The sequence below is a fragment of the Camelina sativa genome, chromosome 18, assembly GCF_000633955.1.
Source record: "Camelina sativa cultivar DH55 chromosome 18, Cs, whole genome shotgun sequence".
Lineage (NCBI taxonomy): Eukaryota > Viridiplantae > Streptophyta > Magnoliopsida > Brassicales > Brassicaceae > Camelina > Camelina sativa.
Genome location: NC_025702.1, coordinates 14,065,519 through 14,083,372, shown reverse-complemented (window position 1 = coordinate 14,083,372; position 17,854 = coordinate 14,065,519). Strand labels below are relative to the sequence as shown.

The window sequence follows — 17,854 nt, the reverse complement described above, 5'->3', positions numbered from 1 at the left end:
AGTCTTGTGTCTTTTTTCAAGTTTTTTTATCCTTTTCTTTTTTACTCTTCTCCTTGACTTGGTGCTTTGCTTGTTTGACTTCACAAGCTATGTATACTAAAAAACAACATATTCACTACTAGAATCTCGAATGTAAATAAATGCTTCAATAGTTTTTTTGGTTTTTCTAACCAAGTTAAACATAACTTACGGTTACGGCGGATATTTATTTAGAGCGGTAAAAATGTTATGTTTTAGGGACCCTAGATCGCTTCATCGCTACTCGCTAGCATTTACAGAATTACAGTTTAGTCTTTTTTCTTTTCTTTTTTGATTAATTTTACCATATCCACTATTATATGTTTTTGTACGCTGTAATATCTCTTGTCGCAATCAATCGAGTTTATAGTTTTTTTTTGTTTTTTCAAGTAATGCAAGAGGATACAACATTTTAAGAATTTTGAATTCATCCAACACTGTTATTGACAAAGACAAATAGAAAACCTTGCGTATGTTAAGAAACGAAGACAAACATAAATTATTTATGTGATATCAAAGACATATAGAGAAGTCCGGAGAATTTTTCATCTTTTTTGAATGCTAGAATTATAATGTTTAAAGATGTTGTTAACATATGTATTGAGTTTTTCTCTATCTTTGATATCTTTGACATCTGTGACAGAAATGTTTTTAAAAAAAAAATAGAATTAGCAGTTTCTCCGATTTTATTATCTATCACCATAGTTAGTTAGAAACTTCTTTTTATTATTAAATTGTTAATGATCAGTTGGGAAAATGGTGCAACTACTAGGATTGGTGAGATTTAATTTACTTTTTTCAAGCTTAAACAAGGATCATGAGGGGGTAGTTCGTAAATACAGCTAAGAAAAGTAGCAAAAGTGATGAGTTCAGAGGGGAAAATTTAGTCAAGCGTCCATATAAAACCAAATCAAACTAAGTAGTAAAGAAGAAGAGTTATTTGACAGATAAAAAACAAAGTCATAGTCAAATGTTAGGTGGCAAACTTCAATATGAAATGGACGTAATATACTTTTTTGTCAAGACCATATCTAAAAGACTAAAATCCATTAATTATAAATTCAAAAAGTGAACCAAATTACAAAATAAAAAAAAAAACAGTGTTTTCGGAAATAATTTTATTGCACCTATTAATCTTACAAACAATCATCAAATACAAAAGTTCTCTTCTAATGACAGAGAATAATCATAATTCAACAGAAATCCCTCATACAAAAAATACAGAACATGCCAAATCATACATTCAGACATACATACCTATATGCTGATCAACGAGTGATGTATTCAATCTCGGCTCGTTCTTTCAACCATTCAAGCACTTTTGCTCCTTCTAAAATCTCTTGTACCTAACCACCATTTAAAGAAGAACCTCTCTCTCTTTCAGTTTATCTTATACAGCTCAAGAAAATTATAATACTTAATTAAGATTCACTAGAGAACTAACCTGATCTTTCACACGCTCCTCGTCATACTCTTGTTTATGTTTTTTGAATTCTGAGATCGAGTTCTCGACCTCTTTTACTAGTTCATCTGTTGAGAACTGCACTCAAGGATTTGACAATGTTTTTGTTACTAATTTTCGTTATGTTTCTTTCTCTGAGACAAGAGTGTTAAGAATATAAATATACCTCTAAGTTTTCGCGCTTGAAGATATCTCCAACAGCCAAATTCTGCTTGATTATGTTGGTAATGCTCTCTCTTTGTGTTTCTAGGAACTCATTTACTGCTTTTTGACTTGAAAGAGAAGCCAATTGATCTTCAGTGAGCTTCATGCTTCCCTGCAGCTCCATGTCATTTAACATTAAGAATCTGAGTGACAAGCAAAAGCGAGTAAGAGATAGAGAGATCAACAACAGTCATCGAAAATGCTTGCCTGAATCTCTAGAAGCCTAGCTCCGTAAAACTGTCTTCCTTGTTCCTCAAATAAAGATTGAGGAATCTCCACTTCAACCATCTAGAACAAAAAAAAAGAAGCAAAGGATGATTTTTATCACACAGATCAACAACATTAATGCTACAAATGCTTTATGGAATTAGATGATGACCTTTCGAATCTGTTCAAGGATAGCGTTGTCTGTCGCTTGCTCCTTAGCTTCCTCCTCCATCTCTTGGCATCTTTTAGACAGAGTTTCTTCAACCTGTTTACTTGTTTCATCAGAGAATTACAGTGAGAAAATAAAATTTCTTTTGTAAAACTTGTTTTAAACAAAATCCATCTGTTCATTACCTCCTTTAAAGTGGTGCATCCAGGGAGCAATTTATCAGCAAGTGAATCATTTAACGTTGGTAAATCTCTGTAGAAAAGTTCCTTGCAGTCAACCTGAAGAAAATAGACACGGTTAGCTTACCAAAGTATGATCTCTTATCTTTATGTCTGGTGTATGAAGAAGAGCTCACTCACAGTGAACTGAGCACGTTGGCCACGGAGATTTTCTTGTTTCCATGATTCAGGAAACACAAGCGTGAATGTCTTTGATTCGCCTGCTCGAATTCCAGTGATTGAGTCAAGGAATCCAGGAAGTAATTTATTCCCTTCTTCAGTGTCAAAGTGAAATCCTGTACATATAAACGCACATCTCAGCATTCATTGGCAAACGGGAGCGACATTTCAATGGAGTAAGGGAAACGAATGTTGAGATATAACAGTTGTAAAACCTTTGCTTTCAGCATCTGGAATCGCTTGACCCGTTGACCCGTCCTCATCTATAGTTGTAGCAGAAATATCAACAACTGCAAGATCTCCCACCTACACGATTATAGGATATAATCAAAAAGCATTTCTAGCAACTATATCATCATCATCTTTGCAGAGTTAAGTACGAACTAATGAAGCCAGATTCATAACAAAATTATTAAAAAAAAGCTTACATCTGTATTTTAATAAGCTATATTGGCTGATCTTAACTGTAACGAGATAACCTTCAGTGATTTCAAATGAACCACGAAAAAAAACCGAGATGGTTGCAGAAAAACAATGCAAGGACATGTGAAGTTATGCATTCATATACCTGTAGTCCTCGGTCGATAACAATCTTCAACGCACCAAGGGACTTGTATTTCTGTCTCAGTTGTCTTTCACAAGCTTTTTTCGCATCTATCTCATCGCCTAATTCTACAACAACCTTCATATTCTTATACCCATCCTCAGGATTCCATCTTAGTTCAGGCACAACATCAACAACCACCTCATAACTGAAAAAAACAAGAGAAAATCATGTAAAGTTAGTTAGCAAGCAGCAGTCGTGAGCTGTTGTTCATATTGTTTGAAATATGTGAAAGATTAAACAAGGACCTAAGAGTCTTGAGCTGAGAATAAGCCTTCTCCATATCTGGAAAGCTGCTTACAATCTGTATCGAGTCCTTTAAAGCCCTTCCAGTCACCTACAAAAACCAAAAATCGACTAAGAAAAATGTTCCAAGACAACAACGACCCAATTTAGTAAGAACACATCACAAGACTAAAAATTCTCACAAATCATTCTCTTAAACCGTGAACGATTGTAAACTAAGTATAAAACATTAGTAAAACTTACCGACTCCATAGCGTGAGGAAGTGTTCTCTTCAAGATAGATTCAACAGTAGCTCTCAAAACGTATGGCCTCCCAACGAAACCAACAATAATATTCTCTGGAACTCTCGTTTTAGGACGGAATCCAGGAACCTAAGTTAATGGTAAATTACAATCAACAACAAGCTTTTACATAGAACAAGTTCGGCCATCGACTTCAATCGTAGTCTCGATGTAAGATGAAAAAAAATCAATATACCTTTGAGAGCTTCATAAACTCGGTTAGAACTCGTTGGTAACAATCTTCACATACAATTTTTGGAACTTCCACACTCAATTTCACCTAAATCAAACATCTCAAGTCATTCCAAAACTAAGAATAAACTCAATGCCACAAAAACAGATTTTGAAATCCCCTTACACTTGAGTTCGCCTGTACAGTCTCCGTGACCTTAAGATCAGCTGGAAGCTTGTCTTCCTTTACACTGGTTTCAACCGCAGGAGAAGCCGCCGCGAATCTCCGCTTGAAATCACCACCGTTAGACATTGAATCTCCGAGAAACCCAAATTTTCTGGAGACACAAGACATCGTCGTCATCTCCAAGGGGCTAATTGGTTTCTTCAGTCTCCCACCAAACTGTAACACACTATCTGATTGAAACAAACGGGAGCTAACACGTCGTGTAATTGAAGGAACAAACGGATTAATCGCCTTCGCCGCCGTCGTCATCGTGGTGCTGATAACACAGAGCTCCATCTCTAACTCTCTGCTTATTAGACTGAAGAGAGCTTATGAGAATGAAAGGAAGCGCCACTTCTTTATAGATAAAGCAATTTATCTCTTTAAAACGCTGCGTTTCAACTTTATACAAAACGCTGCGTTTTCAAGCTATATCTCACTGTGTATCTTCTTAAAACGCTGCGTTTTCTTAGCTGATAGATAAAGCAACTCTTTTTTGCCGGCGAGTGAGTGAGAGAGAAGAGAGAGAAAGAGAGTAATGGAAGGTGTAGGATCGAGATTGAGCAGGACGTCGTCGAGATACAGTGGTCCGTCGGCGACGGCGGTGTTTAGTGGCCGTGTAAGGAAGTGGAAGAAGAAGTGGGTGCGTGTGTCAACCTCATCCGTCGGCGTTTTCAGAGCATCTAAATCCAACGGTCGTAACAACAGCAGTAACAGTAACTCACCTCACCATCTACTTCTCCATAAGTGGACTCCACTTACCTCCTCGACGGTTACTGCCTCCGACGCTAATGGTTCCGGTGGTGATACTGAGGAGCCACCTAAGCGAAGATTCCGATACGCTCCTGTAAGTTTTTTTTTTTATTTTCCCCCAAATTTGGGGTAAAATCATTCAATTAGGGTTCCTTTTATTGTTGTTGTGTGAGATTAGTTCAAATGGTTTTGATTTGTGTAGATTGCGATGCTTGAGCATAGAGAAAAAGTGGTTTCTAAGGATTCTGAAATTGAAGAGACTGAAGAATTCGACACTGAATCACCATTGCCTAAAGCTGTTGAGCTTGACATGAACATAACAGACTCAGACCAAGCTAAGGTTAGCTTCATTCAAAGTTCAGCAATTTAATGAAAAAGTGTTGAGTGTTATTCATGCTTGTGTTAATTCTACTTACTCTGCAGGAAGCAAAAACTGGGAACTTGAATCTAGGACTGTGTCTGAATTCTGAAGGGACTGAAGAGTGAAGAGGATCATATTGGGTTAGCATGAAGCAACAATAAGGGTTTCAGCGTTTGGTATTGTTGTAGCTTATGATGAATGATGTCTCATATTGTAACTTGTTTTAGGTGTTTATGCACTTTGTTGTCTTCTAGATATCCTGTATGTAGTGTGTATGCTAGAAGAAGCTTATAAGATATGTAAGATTTGAGACTTTTTACCAAGACTAAAGAGCCTGGCTCCATCAGATTTTATTCCAGTTTTATAACCTCTTCAAATTTCGTGTAAAGTACTAAAGTTACATATAACCAGGGTTTCCCTGGGAGTGCAGCAATGTCCTGCTTCTTTTATGGGAATCTTGTTCCTCCAATGAATATGCAAGAAAAAGAGAACTATTAACTAAAAAAAGAACTCATGAAGATGTTAAAACAAAGCTTTTAAGTCTCGCTGTTTGTGTTTCTCAAGCTTCAGACTCTTTCTCGCCTTCTTGATTCTCCACCGCACAAGTAACACCAACATCAGCTGGTCTTATAACTCGATCATACAACGAGTATCCAGACTGCAAATATGGAAACAAACCGTTACCAAAAAGTTACAAAATAAGGGCAGAGATTTCATGATATTATGTAGACTTGCAAAAGATAACATATGCTTAAGATGCCAAAATCAGAAAGAGAACAATCCTTTCTTTTATAGTTTAGTACCTTTAGGACCTCAGCAATTGTGCCTTCTGGCTTGGAAGCATCCGGGACTTGAAACACTGCGTTATGTCTGTTTGGATTAAACGGTTCATTTAAAGGATCTTCTTTCACCAAACCATATTTTTTAAATACCTGCAGTTTTTACATACATTTATAAAATTACATTCTCAGCACAAAATCTCATTTTATCTTTCTTTTTACCTCAATGAACATATATAACGAGTGTTTTATACCTGTGCTAATTCTTTCTCAGTCATCTCCACTCCATGTAATAGGTTTTTTAACAGCGGAGCAGCACCAGCAGAATCTTTTGAAATGTCAATCTCCGAAAAACTCTGTTTGCCAACCGAAGAAGCTTTTTCAAGAATATCAGCCACGAACAAAAGGCTCGTGGCAAAGTTCTGCAGCAACAAGAAAACATATTCAGCACTGGCCAGACGAGAGTTGATAATCAAGAAGAAGAAGAAGAAGAAAAAGGAGTGGTGGAGAGAGAGAAGTAAACCTGTACGGCGAACTTTTTGGCGCTTTCAGCATTACGTTTTGTCCGATCCATTAGGTTCTGCAACTCTGCATAACTGCGAAGAAAACCATCTTTCATTTCCATCATGTCTTCCCGCTGAACCTTCAAAAGATGTTCCTTCTCACCCACAAGCTTCACCAAATCATCCCTTGACAAACTCTCAAAATCAGTCTCTGAATCTAGAAATCAGAAAAAAAAAACCCCAATTCTTTTAGTAAACTTTGTGTAGACCAACAAGACAAAGTATCTCTCTCTTATTATGTGCCGAATCAATTTTGCCTCACCTGTTACTCTCCCTGTCTCCACATCCTCAGAAGCTTTACCAGTCTTTGGGACCTCAGTGTTACTCCCACTTCCCTTCGGTTCAGCTGAGGAAGACGAGAAATATCCGAACCTTTGTAGGACATTCAAATCTGGAGTTGCATGATTTAGGAGCGACACTGGAACTGCAACAAGCTGCCATTTAAAAAAGATCCAAATTTGAGTATGTTAACTCCTCAAAAATCGTAAAAATGAGCAATTTCTCAGACATATACACACACCTAAATTGTGACACTGCAATATACAAGACCAGATCAATAGAATCATTTTCAATTTCGCAAACCCCTTAAACCCTAGCTAAAAACCCCAAACGATGATGAAGTTCAAAACGAATTAAAATCAGAATCGGGGTTTTAATAAAGCAAACCTGGTTGGGATTTCTGTGAACGAGGGAGTGGAATCGGCTTGAAACAATCGGATACTGATTCCTCGTCGGAGTAGCGACGGAGGAGGAGAGAGACGAGCGTAATCCCGCGCTTCGAGAAACTCTCGATAGAACCCTAGACACCAACATCACCCAAGATTCGCAATGAAATCGAAGAAATTAAAGCAAAAAATCGATTTTTTTTTTCTTTCTAAGAATCTGAATGAATAGCCCGGAAGAGAACACCCCGATGGAAGAAGAAAGAGGCAAAAACGTTCTTCTTGGGGAGGAAGCAATTTTTTTTTTTTTTTTTTTTTGTGTGGGCTTTAAATCAAATTACGAAAAGACCCTTACCGACGTTTTGAATTTATCCGGCTAAATTTGGTGTATGACGCCAAGAAGCAAACTTTGACGGTGGATTGGATTTGGATTATGTGAGTTTTTTACTTTATAAATCAGAAGATTTTCACACTTCCACAGCAACAGTAGATAAAATTTTTTAAAAAGATTACTTAGTGTCATCGGTTCATATTTGGAAGAGTAAAACAACACACCAAAATAGTGCCATGAAAAAAACGTTTTGAGACAAGCCCCTAAAACACAGGTAATCAGTGACGGAACAATCTCTTTCTCTCTCTCTATTCAAACGTGTCATCATCGTCATCAGGAAGTGGCTGACTTGCTGCCGCTGCAAGCTCCGCCTCGTGCCTACAATTATATACATCGTTAATTAAAAGTAAAAAAGCTAGTAGCAACAAATTAAATACAAAATTTAGTTTAGAGAACTTACTGCTGCTGAGCAGCCATGTCGATTTGAACTTCAGGTGGAGCAAGGGCAGGTGATTCCACAAAGTGAAGGTTAGCGTCCCTGAAACAGCAAGCAACATTCCCAATATTTTTCATATTTTTTCTAGCTGTTTCCCAATGATACTACAATACGGGTTTGAATTGAAGAATTGTTGCTTACCCGGCGAGCTTTCTAGCAAGGTACAAGAATGGCTTCTCGAAGTTGTAGTTGCTCTTAGCAGATATTTCGTAATACTGGAGATTCTTCTTCCTGTGGAATGTTACCTGCTTGGCCTTCACTTGCCTGTTCTTTACATCAACTTTATTCCCACATAGAACAATTGGGATGTTCTCACAGACCCTGCACCATGAAATAATGATGACATTATTATCGTCTAGCAATTTTCCACATATAATAAAAAAAACTCTAGCTTCTGTGTGTTAAGTAGTTCATACCTGCAAAGATCACGATGCCATGTTGGAACATTCTTGTATGTCAGACGCGCTGTGACATCAAACATGATGATGGCACATTGTCCATGGATGCTGCAACAAAACAAAACACATTTCTGTATCAAATAAAAACTATGCAACAATAACCTTCTAAGCTTTTCAAGTTGCTATCTACTATAATGGGGAATAAGTATCTTATGCAGCTTCACATCAGAACCAAACTTCCAACACTAGAAGATTCCAGACATTTCTGTATCAAATAAAACTATCTGCAACTTTAACCTTCTAACTGCTATTCAAGTTGCTATATATAATAATGGGAATAAGTATCTTATGCAGCTTCACAACAGAACCAAGTTACCAACACTAGAAGATTCCAGATCACTGATACAGATATATTTTAACGAGGCAAATAGGTGATTCATAGCCGAAGAGAGTAAGCAAATTATACTTACTAGTAACCATCCCTAAGACCACCAAATTTCTCTTGGCCAGCAGTATCCCAACAGTAGAAACGGATCTTGCCACAGTTAGTGAAGAAATCAAGAGGATGAACCTCAACACCAATAGTAGCTGCAAAAAAAATACAAGAAAACATCAGAATCTGTGAACTCTTGAATAAATTAAATAAAGTCCATCACAATAATATGTATCAGGAGGGCTTGCAAGTACTTACGTTCATACTTCTTCTCAAACTCTCCAGTAAGATGTCTCTTTACAAATGTGGTTTTTCCTGTGAACATCCATCAAAATTAATCAGAAACGTATTCAACCACTCAGAATTGAACTGAGACAGATCAAGATTACTAATACAAAAGTAAACAACACAAACTATATCGAAGCAGCAAACTCTATACTCGTGTTTTCTAAATCAGAATTGAACTGTAAGATATACATTACTACTAATCAAGATTAGTTATACAAACAATATGATAAGCATGGATAAGTAACTAAATAACAAAACATCATAATCCAAAATCTCGAGTTACTGAAATTGAATTAATCAATCAATCCTCTGGTATGATGTATCTAGTAAAACAAAAGCTGAGAGAGATGGTGGTGGTTTACCTGTGCCTCCATCACCGACGATGACGAGCTTGAAGCTTGGGTAATCAACGGTTTGCTGGTTAGGTAAAGCCTGAGAGAATTATGTCAAAATAACGATGAATACAAAAATCAACAGATCACGCAAAGATCAAAGAGAAGTATAAATCGAAAAGTAGGATCGAGAGAGAATAAAATCAAGGCAAAGACGAAGAGATATAACTTTACCATCGACGAAACTGAAGAAGCTACGCGAAGAGTGTCAGAGGAGGAAGGCGGCGAGCGAGAGAGAGAGAGAGATAGGTTTTTTAAACAGAGTAGTTGAGCTTAGGAATGACGCAAAATACTCAAACCCGGGTAATCCAGAACACTGGATTCGGATTCAGATCCGTACCCGGCCCAATATATCCTCAACTCTGTTAATGGTGGCGAATTAGTAACTTTTTTACAGTTTAGAGTGTCTCCAGTTCAACTCATTGAACCTAAAGATTGTGTGGGAAACATTGATATAAAATGGAGTCGAAAAGTACGATATTCTTGCTTTTTAAGTGTCTACAGTGACTCATAAGATCTTATTTAATACAAATTCATTAATAGTAAAAAAATAACACTACTTTTAACTTAAAAAATAAAAGAATGAATTAGCTATTCTTGGTTCTCTGAAGACTCCATATCAAAAGACTTGATGAGCTTTCCCATAGTATCGGTTAATTAAAGGCGACTGCAAAAAACAAAAGACCAGACAAAGATGATTCACAAGTCACATATTCAGAGCTTTGTGACAAACTATACTCAAAACCCATTTTTCAAGTTACAGGTTTCTTATAGTATGAATGACTAAATTAACTTCAAAAAGAGGTTTCTTACTGTCAGGAATGTAGGGACATGGGGTGAAGGGCGAGGGTAGAATTTGTAGAACTTGATGCTTTGAAAGGCTTCCTTAGTCTCTTCACTCATTTCCTCTATTGCTTTCTCTCGAGCCTCTCTGGCCTCTCTATTTGCTTTCTTTGCTGCTCGAACTTGCTCTTTCACAAACTCCTGGAAAAGAACAATTGTAACTTTGTGAATATATAAATAAATACTCAAGTGTCCTCGTCAAGAACTGACAATTTGCGTTTACAGTACAGCTTAAACTTACTTTGAATTCTTCCTCTTTCTCGGCAGCTAATTTTTCCTCTTCTTTTTTGAATCTAAAGAAGAGGAAAAATTAGCTGTACTGTAAACAATAAAATGGGTTACATAAAATTAGCTGTACCCACATACATAAAATTAGCTAATTTTTCCTCTTCAATCAGATCATCAACAAGTTCCTGAGATAGAATCAAAACAAAAACAAAAAAAAGCCATCCCAAGATTCAGCATACAGTGAATGCAATTTGAACAAACAGGGAAAGTGCAGTGAGAAGATGACAACTCTCTTTCGAAAGTAAATCCAAGTTTTGCTCGTTACAGAAACACGCTAAACACACACACACCTGAAGTTTGGTATACTTCCAGTCAAATACAAGCTGCACAAACAGAGAAAATTAAAGCTTTGATTATAAAAGAGAATACCCAAGATTAAAAGGATCAAACACTGCCACTTCCAATACAATGTTCATTGCATGCCAAAAAAACCTACTGGCTCCGGTTTAGAATCAGAGGGGAACAAAATGTCGACCTCAGTACTCTGTTCAAATGCATCTTCCACAAACGGGTTATAGAAATCTGCAAAAAAATAAAGAAGAGACATTAGATTTTGTTGTTGTATAATAATTAAGGAACACTCTGCAATAAATGGTTCCCTCTGCAAACTTTAACTAGTATTGGTATAGTATAGGATTTAAACTCACGAGCAATGCAATACTCGAACTTCTTAACACGATCTTCCTTCATATGTCTGAGAGCAGCTCTACAAATAATGTACAAAGTTAATATAACTCAGAATCCCTTCATAGCAAGTGTGCATCGATATTATTAAATGCTAGCTAGGAGTCATGTGACACATGTTTCTTACCTCCTCTGTGTACAGCCCAAGTAAAATATTTGAAAGTTCATCCTATCAACTTGTCTATCTCTACAAGAGGAACAAAGCAAAAGTAGTTAGAAAATTTATCAATAATTTTTAAGCTATCTCAACAAATGTGTAACATATACAGTAGTACCTTTTTGCAAAGGGAATGTAAGGAATCCAGTCCATTTTCATCTGCTTCATTGGAATGATTTCCTCCTCTACTCTCTGAACCGATTTTACACCTACCTTATCAGAAGGCGGAATGGGTGATTCAATCTGCATATATAGAATATTAGAAAGAGAATAGAGATAATATATGATCATTTCTAGCTACCAAACCGTTAAGAGAGATTTAAATGGTAACTTACAGCAACAATTGTTGGGACATAGACCATCTTTTTTACATCTTTGCAGAAGTTAGCTGCAAATATGTATAGAGAAAATTAAACAGGAACTAGAGAAACAAATGTTAATGAAAAAGGAAGAGAGGATACTGCACAACCTGATAGATTTCAAAGCAAATTAGAAAAGAAGGACAAGTGCCAAAGATGATTCAAACAAGTTAAAAAAAAAAAAAAAGATAAAGCGGGACAAAACATCTTACGTTCAGCATTGCCAAAAACAAAGACTTTCTTCCCATAGAGAATTCCTCCTTCTTCAAATGCTTCCGGACGCACAGAAATACCAGAACCCTGTCAACTCAACAATGGAGAACAAAAAAATGGAGAATGTGATCCAAAAAAACGTAACTTACTTCAAGAGTTTTGAAATCCCAATTGAATCCATCATAAACTGCATCTAAATTATGCCACTGCCGTCACAAATTTAACAACAATATAAGTAAAACGAATATCATCATCAGTGGAGAGAGAGTAACTCAGAGATGTTGAAGCTCCTAAAAAACAATATATATACAGTATATACCTCAGTTCCCACTGGAAATGCAGCCTTCCACAAATCTTCCTGCAAACACACTCAAAAAACAAAACAAGCCATTTGTTTTCAAGCTCGCCATAACATACAACTGTTCTCATAGATAGAGATATAAACCCACAATAGCATTCTGACACCACCAAACGAGTTTCTTAGAACCAAGAGTTCTTAACAGCTCCGGAATAAGAGAATCCCCCACCAAACAGATGAACAGAATCCTCTTTATAGAAATGGACTAAAAACGTAGTATCTCACATTGTTGTTGTATTCACAGAGCGTTTTTACGTTATCACAGACACAGAGAAGAATCCCCAAAATTGCAGTGATGATATCAAAAGCAGTATACATAATTTATCCCCCAGAGAGTACGCTAGGGTTAATTAGACAACAAAGCATTACCAGATTACGTTTGTCCTCAAAGTAGTCAGTCTGTTGCTGTGGTCTGGTTCTGGTCACTCGGGGTTTCTTCACATCTTTCTTCTCAGCTTCCTTCTTCATGTTCCTCTTTCGCTTACCACGAAGATCAGGTTTCTTCTTATCATCACCATTCACTATTACGGTCCCTTCTTGATAACACCAAATCAACATAACCAAGTCTCAGTACATGATCAAAACATCTCAATTGCGTCTGAAAACGAAGATTAAATATTTCAAATCGATTTATAGATACGGCGAAATGGTACGTACCTGTGCCTCCACCATTACCGACGATTTGCTGATTAGGTAGAGCCTGAACACAAGGAAACGAAGACATCATTCAACGGGTTTGAGAACAGTGAACAGATCAATGAAACGTAAACTAATCGAAGAAAAAGAAGAAGAAAGCCAATAGAGAAACTTACCATGTTTTCGGATTTTGCAAGAGTAGATAGAGATCGAAAACAAGTCCGATCAAGCGAGCGACGCAGAGAGAGGTTTTTAAAACAGAGTTGTGAGGCTTTTTTTTTTTTGCCGCTTATGATTGACGCTAACGCTATTAATGAAACCCGGTACCGAATCGATTTTGGGTTATTGGATCAATTTTGTGTTGGAAAAATCGAACCGGAACAGAAACACTCGAGTAATCGAGTTTGGTAAGGGCAACCCCATTGGGGGTTATATTTTTGGAACTCTTAAAATTTTTAATTAATATATTATGGTAGAATAAGAACTTTGGGATTCCGAATTAAGATTTTTCCTTCCAATGGTGGGTTATAATTTTAGGTCTCTTAATTTATTTGTTATTTTTAAAAAATTTTGAAAACCAGAGACAAAAGAAACAAAATATGGAACAGAATTGGATCTGTAATCTGCAACTACAAAAATGACTCATTGTATATCAAGATGAAACCAACAAAAGATGGAAGAATATATACATCACAAGCAGCCGAGAGAATTTTGTTAAGCATCTATCCACGAAAGCAATCTAAAGGAAAACCTTAATCATGTTAAATTAACATTCTTGCAAATACCAAATTCTCGGGCTGAAGACTCCACCAAACCCACTCTGCCTACTAGTGTCAACAACTGCAATCAAGTTTTCATCTTTGCGCCACATCAAACTGATCCAGATAACTAAAGAGAAGAGGGTTTGCATCAACTTCCTAAATACTCAGTTTAAGTTCTTAATGATAATAAACTAGGGATGGTATTTCAATACCCAAAGATTGGCTGCCCAGATTCTATCACTCTAGACACTCCATACCCAAAGATTGGCTGCACACAAAGATAAAAAAGCACAATTTAACAACAGTCAACACAAGAGGCTTCTCGCAACCCTTACTGTGTTCATGAACTGAAACTATCACAATTGTTCTGTTTAACTATTACAACTACCTACCAAGCATTTGTGTTTAAGTGTCACAAACGAAACTATCAACGACAACAACAAAGCAAGACTTCAAGTTAAAATTCTCACAACACAACACCTGATTAGCCAAGTTGAAAGACAACACAACACAACACAACAAGAAGAAAGACATCAAATCAACAGCATCTCTCCCAAATCTTTATGTGAATAACTCAAAAACAACAACATTGATTGTAAAAAGAGACACACACTAACCCGTTTCTCTCTTGCTTTATAAACATGGCCAAACTTTAATAGAGCTGAAGCCGATTACAAACACCAAACCACATACACAAGATCAGCAAACACAAGAGAAGCCAATTACATAACATAGGGAGCTGAAGCCGATTACATAATAGAAGAAACTAAAACCAATTAAGGAACCTAATACAAACACCAAAATGATTACATAATAGAGCTGAAGCCACAATCATATAGCAAGAACCCTAAAATTTCGAACTCCCAACCCTAAACCCAAATTTACGAACAAAATCCAATCAACTCTAATCCGTTATCCAATCAACACATATACCTTCATGGTTTCTAAACTCACGAGACCGCAGGTGAGATCCTCTCACCTTGAGACAAAAGCTCAGTTACTTGAGATCTGTAATTAGTAAAAGAGTCGTCTATGCTGTTCCTTTAGACATAGCTTCAATAAACACTGCAATGTGCACACAACACAATTTGAGAAAGAAATACAAAACAAAACTTGATAAAGCTATCATACACGAACACCACATTTAACATGTATCATTGAATAAATTATCAAACCATGACGCACACAATAACTATGATTACACAAGTTTCAATCCAAAACTTCAACAAAATTATGAATTTGAGAGTGCGAAATCGATACCTGTCCAAACAGAACGACCCGCGAACCAACGAGAAGGAGATTCTCGATTTCAAAGAACATAATATAACAAAATAACTGCCGACTGAGATCAATTCAATCACCTCCGCCGATTCAATCTCCTCCAATTTCATCTACTTCTTCGATTGTCAATTCACGAGTTCGAGAGAGAGACAGAGAGAGGAAGAGGAAGAAGAAGAAAAAAAAAATCAATCGACCATCAAAAAAATCTTTTATCTCTATTAATCGGTTTGTCCAATCAATTGATGACATGTACAGTCTCTTATAATAAGATTGAGTCTACTAAATAAGAGGACCTCTGGTTGTTTTTTCCTTTTTCTGATTTTTTTTTCTTCTTCTTTTAACTTAAAACTCCACTTAAAACCTCCCGTTCAGAAAGGTCTAAGTGGGTAATATTTTTGCGAAGAAAAAAAAATTTGAAAGGAGGAAATCTAGGGAAATCTAGGAAAATCTTACCAAATATGAATTAATTAATTAAAAACATATAAATAACAAATATGAGTTTATAAAATCATAAGATTTTGTGGAACAAAAGTAAGTTGCCAAATGATAGATATAGAATTCAATGTATTCCTATTTTAAAAAGTTAATTTTATCTTTTGATAATATTTGTGGTTGGTGAAAAAAATAGTATTGTATCTATATTAATGTTGTCAATTTTAGCAACCTTATTGCTTTTGTAGAAAAACGGTAGAGATATTGTAGAAAATTTATTGATTTTAAGAGAAAATTGGTTTCTATCTATATCTAAAAATAGAAAGAAACCATATTTACCATATTTCACTTATTGTTTTTAGTGCAATTTTGCAGGAATTAACTGTGTAAATAGTTTTAAAAATAAAAATAAATTAAATTGTAGAACACAAAATGTAATTTAAAAATATTAATATAGATGTTTATGTCTTTGGTTATTGGTGGTATTTCTTTGTCGTCCTTGCGACTTTTAATGACTAATGGACTGTTATCGGAGAAGTGATTTATAAGTCCATATAAAATTGTAAATTATAAAAATCAAAGTCATGTTTTATTATTGGATTTGAATCGTTCTATTTTACACTTTCAAATCTATTCAAATCTATTTAAATTGAATCCTTCTATTTTACACTTTCAAATCCATTCAAATCCATTTAAATTGAATTCCAAAAACAAATCATTAAATGAATAACATGAGATTTTAACAACTATTTGTAAATCATATAATCAATAAGAAATAACATATAATTTTGATAAGTATTTTAAAATCAACACAATAATTTTCAAATTCATTAAAATCATAAAACCAATAACAGCCCCTAAAAAATAGTTGTATAGAGGATGTATTTAGCAGTTTATGTTGTTAACCTCTTAATGCTTAATAATACTTTTAATAATTGTTGTGTTGTGGAAATCATAAACCAATCCAGACAAAACTGCTCAAAAGTGTTGCCAGCCTTTGGTAGATGTAGAATAAAGCTTGCATTTTTCTTAAAGTTTATGCTCAAAAAATGCAATAGACATAATGATGCAAGGAGATTTAAGAAGATGAAACTAACCTTACAATATCTGAATCGAATTGCTTACCTCCGAAAATCCAACCTTCTTTTTTTCTCTCTCTTTTTGCTCTCACTCGCTCTAAGAGTTGATAGATTTTAGACACGTACTTGCTCTCAAAGTACTTTTTAGTAACTCCACCATGTACGGTTAGATTTTATTGGCTGGTCTTTAAAACACTTATAGAATTATGTAATTTAGTAAGTTTATAGAGATTCTTTGTTCAAAGAAAAAAAAAGTTTATAGAGATTTAAAACTAAACACGAGTGACTAGCGGGTTGAACAAGCAGGACTTATCAAAATATTAATAAGTTTTGAGAACCATAATAATTTACGCAAATTGAATTTATTGGTTGATGATTTAAATCAAGCAACAATACATGCAAGCGTTAGTTCTACCCAAATGAAAACATGATTCAAATACTTGACATACTTTAGATGCTTGACCTAGAGTTTAATGGTAAATAATGAAACAGTCTTTTTTTTGGTAGAAGAGAGGAGACTGAGTCTCCCTTTATTTATTCAAACTTAAAATTACAAACAAACCCGACGAGGGACGGCAACTCCTCCAAATCATCCGAAAGAATGGACGTAACACCACTTGTACTTGATTTCATGTTCTTTTTTTAAAAAAATCATTTTTTTGGATTTGGTTTTGGTTAGAGTATTTCGCACATGACTAATTGTGGTAGTCTTGTACTACTTACATATTTTTTGGTCAAAATTTCTGCAAAATTTCTGCAAAATTACATATTTTAAACAACTCTATCATTCAATTTTCAACATTCATGCAACTTTTTCATATTTTAGATAACTTTATCATTCAATTTTGAGACCTTTGGTTTTTTGGTAAATGATGAAACTTAAGACTCTTGAATCCTTATATTTATGCAACATTGTCATATTTGGTTTGGAACGTTATTATCCCAACAATTTCCCTTATGGTGATAATTAGTATTAGTTTAAAAAATATATCAATGGAGAAAAGAGACAGAGTCGAAGAAAGGAAATATGTTGAACAAGAACTATGATTAAAACACAACAACTGTGCATAGGAACATGCTACCTCGATTGGGCCAAAAGATCTCTTAAATCTTACAATTAGCTTAACAATAAATCAAGTAGTAAATAACGTGACAATGCACTAAGGCAGATTAGACGCACATTAGTAACCAAACTGATACACACGCATTTCAAACTGAACTCAGCTCGCGTAACGAGTCAGTCATTCTCTGGTTAACTTAATCGATTCAATTTTTACGAGCCCAAAAAATTCGGTTACCAAAAAAAAAAAAAAAAAAACC

The 17,854-nt window shown here is 35.4% G+C and overlaps 5 protein-coding genes and 1 long non-coding RNA gene across 10 annotated transcripts; 1 reads left to right on the top strand and 5 right to left on the bottom strand.

Annotated features, from left to right (window-relative positions):
• Positions 1,120 to 4,319, bottom strand: LOC104761554 (trigger factor-like protein TIG, Chloroplastic). Its single transcript, XM_010484653.2, has 13 exons — positions 3,949 to 4,319; positions 3,787 to 3,870; positions 3,552 to 3,680; positions 3,311 to 3,399; positions 3,027 to 3,210; positions 2,674 to 2,764; positions 2,420 to 2,574; positions 2,246 to 2,338; positions 2,064 to 2,156; positions 1,892 to 1,972; positions 1,647 to 1,796; positions 1,463 to 1,558; positions 1,120 to 1,364 (listed from the first exon to the last, which is right to left on the bottom strand). The coding sequence occupies exons 1-13, from the start codon at positions 4,282 to 4,284 to the stop codon at positions 1,287 to 1,289; spliced, it is 1,659 nt and encodes a 552-aa protein (XP_010482955.1). The 5' UTR covers positions 4,285 to 4,319; the 3' UTR covers positions 1,120 to 1,286.
• Positions 4,432 to 5,454, top strand: LOC104761552. The gene is made up of 3 exons (XM_010484651.2): positions 4,432 to 4,834; positions 4,943 to 5,080; positions 5,164 to 5,454. Exons 1-3 carry the CDS (start codon positions 4,526 to 4,528, stop codon positions 5,224 to 5,226), a joined length of 510 nt encoding a protein of 169 aa, XP_010482953.1. The 5' UTR covers positions 4,432 to 4,525; the 3' UTR covers positions 5,227 to 5,454.
• On the bottom strand, positions 5,445 to 7,399 carry LOC104761553 (protein GrpE). Its single transcript, XM_010484652.2, has 6 exons — positions 7,110 to 7,399; positions 6,706 to 6,877; positions 6,404 to 6,600; positions 6,135 to 6,302; positions 5,905 to 6,033; positions 5,445 to 5,759 (listed from the first exon to the last, which is right to left on the bottom strand). The coding sequence occupies exons 1-6, from the start codon at positions 7,254 to 7,256 to the stop codon at positions 5,661 to 5,663; spliced, it is 912 nt and encodes a 303-aa protein (XP_010482954.1). The 5' UTR covers positions 7,257 to 7,399; the 3' UTR covers positions 5,445 to 5,660.
• On the bottom strand, positions 7,579 to 9,729 carry LOC104761548 (GTP-binding nuclear protein Ran-3). Its single transcript, XM_010484644.2, has 8 exons — positions 9,618 to 9,729; positions 9,414 to 9,483; positions 9,022 to 9,078; positions 8,801 to 8,918; positions 8,349 to 8,438; positions 8,074 to 8,253; positions 7,897 to 7,974; positions 7,579 to 7,814 (listed from the first exon to the last, which is right to left on the bottom strand). Exons 1-8 carry the CDS (start codon positions 9,618 to 9,620, stop codon positions 7,745 to 7,747), a joined length of 666 nt encoding a protein of 221 aa, XP_010482946.1. The 5' UTR covers positions 9,621 to 9,729; the 3' UTR covers positions 7,579 to 7,744.
• Positions 10,633 to 13,274, bottom strand: LOC104761549. Of its 3 annotated transcripts, none has more exons than XR_002036529.1 (8): positions 12,307 to 12,708; positions 11,987 to 12,193; positions 11,751 to 11,803; positions 11,534 to 11,658; positions 11,386 to 11,445; positions 11,222 to 11,280; positions 10,865 to 11,096; positions 10,633 to 10,699 (listed from the first exon to the last, which is right to left on the bottom strand). XR_002036529.1 is itself a non-coding variant. In XM_010484649.2 (8 exons), exons 1-7 carry the CDS (start codon positions 13,158 to 13,160, stop codon positions 11,783 to 11,785), a joined length of 390 nt encoding a protein of 129 aa, XP_010482951.1. In that variant the 5' UTR covers positions 13,161 to 13,274; the 3' UTR covers positions 11,567 to 11,658; positions 11,751 to 11,782. The 3 variants fall into 3 exon arrangements, 2 of the variants coding, with proteins under 2 accessions (XP_010482951.1, XP_019095935.1); XM_010484649.2 differs by lacking the exons at positions 10,633 to 10,699; positions 10,865 to 11,096; positions 11,222 to 11,280; positions 11,386 to 11,445 and adding exons at positions 12,715 to 12,881; positions 13,003 to 13,045; positions 13,158 to 13,274 and having other exon boundaries at positions 11,567 to 11,658; positions 11,987 to 12,046; positions 12,137 to 12,193; positions 12,307 to 12,345; XM_019240390.1 differs by lacking the exons at positions 10,633 to 10,699; positions 10,865 to 11,096; positions 11,222 to 11,280; positions 11,386 to 11,445 and adding exons at positions 12,715 to 12,878; positions 13,003 to 13,045; positions 13,158 to 13,273 and having other exon boundaries at positions 11,567 to 11,658; positions 11,987 to 12,046; positions 12,137 to 12,193; positions 12,307 to 12,345.
• On the bottom strand, positions 13,568 to 15,277 carry LOC104761550. Of its 3 annotated transcripts, XR_763215.2 has the most exons (4): positions 15,003 to 15,277; positions 14,360 to 14,807; positions 13,955 to 14,010; positions 13,568 to 13,869 (listed from the first exon to the last, which is right to left on the bottom strand). It is a non-coding gene; the product is annotated as an uncharacterized LOC104761550 (long non-coding RNA). The 3 variants fall into 3 exon arrangements; XR_763214.2 differs by having other exon boundaries at positions 13,568 to 14,010; positions 15,003 to 15,275; XR_002036530.1 differs by having other exon boundaries at positions 13,568 to 14,010; positions 14,676 to 14,807; positions 15,003 to 15,267.

What these genes read in the sequence shown, in the direction of transcription:
- LOC104761554 (XM_010484653.2), bottom strand. Translation starts at nt 4,284, where the DNA reads ATGGAGCTCTGTGTTATCAGCACCACGATGACGACGGCGGCGAAGGCG. An exon ending in AGTTTATGAAGCTCTCAAAG is followed by an intron (nt 3,681 to 3,786) that starts GTATATTGATTT and finishes CCATTAACTTAG; the next exon opens with GTTCCTGGATTCCGTCCTAA. An exon ending in TCCTTGAACAGATTCGAAAG is followed by an intron (nt 1,973 to 2,063) that starts GTCATCATCTAA and finishes TTTTTGTTCTAG; the next exon opens with ATGGTTGAAGTGGAGATTCC.
- LOC104761552 (XM_010484651.2), top strand. Translation starts at nt 4,526, where the DNA reads ATGGAAGGTGTAGGATCGAGATTGAGCAGGACGTCGTCGAGATACAGT. An exon ending in GAAGATTCCGATACGCTCCT is followed by an intron (nt 4,835 to 4,942) that starts GTAAGTTTTTTT and finishes TGATTTGTGTAG; the next exon opens with ATTGCGATGCTTGAGCATAG. An exon ending in CAGACTCAGACCAAGCTAAG is followed by an intron (nt 5,081 to 5,163) that starts GTTAGCTTCATT and finishes CTTACTCTGCAG; the next exon opens with GAAGCAAAAACTGGGAACTT.
- LOC104761553 (XM_010484652.2), bottom strand. Translation starts at nt 7,256, where the DNA reads ATGTTGGTGTCTAGGGTTCTATCGAGAGTTTCTCGAAGCGCGGGATTA. An exon ending in GGAGACAGGGAGAGTAACAG is followed by an intron (nt 6,601 to 6,705) that starts GTGAGGCAAAAT and finishes TCTGATTTCTAG; the next exon opens with ATTCAGAGACTGATTTTGAG. An exon ending in CTGAGAAAGAATTAGCACAG is followed by an intron (nt 6,034 to 6,134) that starts GTATAAAACACT and finishes TAAAAACTGCAG; the next exon opens with GTATTTAAAAAATATGGTTT.
- LOC104761548 (XM_010484644.2), bottom strand. An exon ending in TGGCATCGTGATCTTTGCAG is followed by an intron (nt 8,254 to 8,348) that starts GTATGAACTACT and finishes TTCATGGTGCAG; the next exon opens with GGTCTGTGAGAACATCCCAA. An exon ending in GACATGGCTGCTCAGCAGCA is followed by an intron (nt 7,815 to 7,896) that starts GTAAGTTCTCTA and finishes ATATAATTGTAG; the next exon opens with GCACGAGGCGGAGCTTGCAG.
- LOC104761549 (XM_010484649.2), bottom strand. An exon ending in CGGTAATGGTGGAGGCACAG is followed by an intron (nt 12,882 to 13,002) that starts GTACGTACCATT and finishes GGTGTTATCAAG; the next exon opens with AAGGGACCGTAATAGTGAAT. An exon ending in CATTTCCAGTGGGAACTGAG is followed by an intron (nt 12,194 to 12,306) that starts GTATATACTGTA and finishes TTGTGACGGCAG; the next exon opens with TGGCATAATTTAGATGCAGT.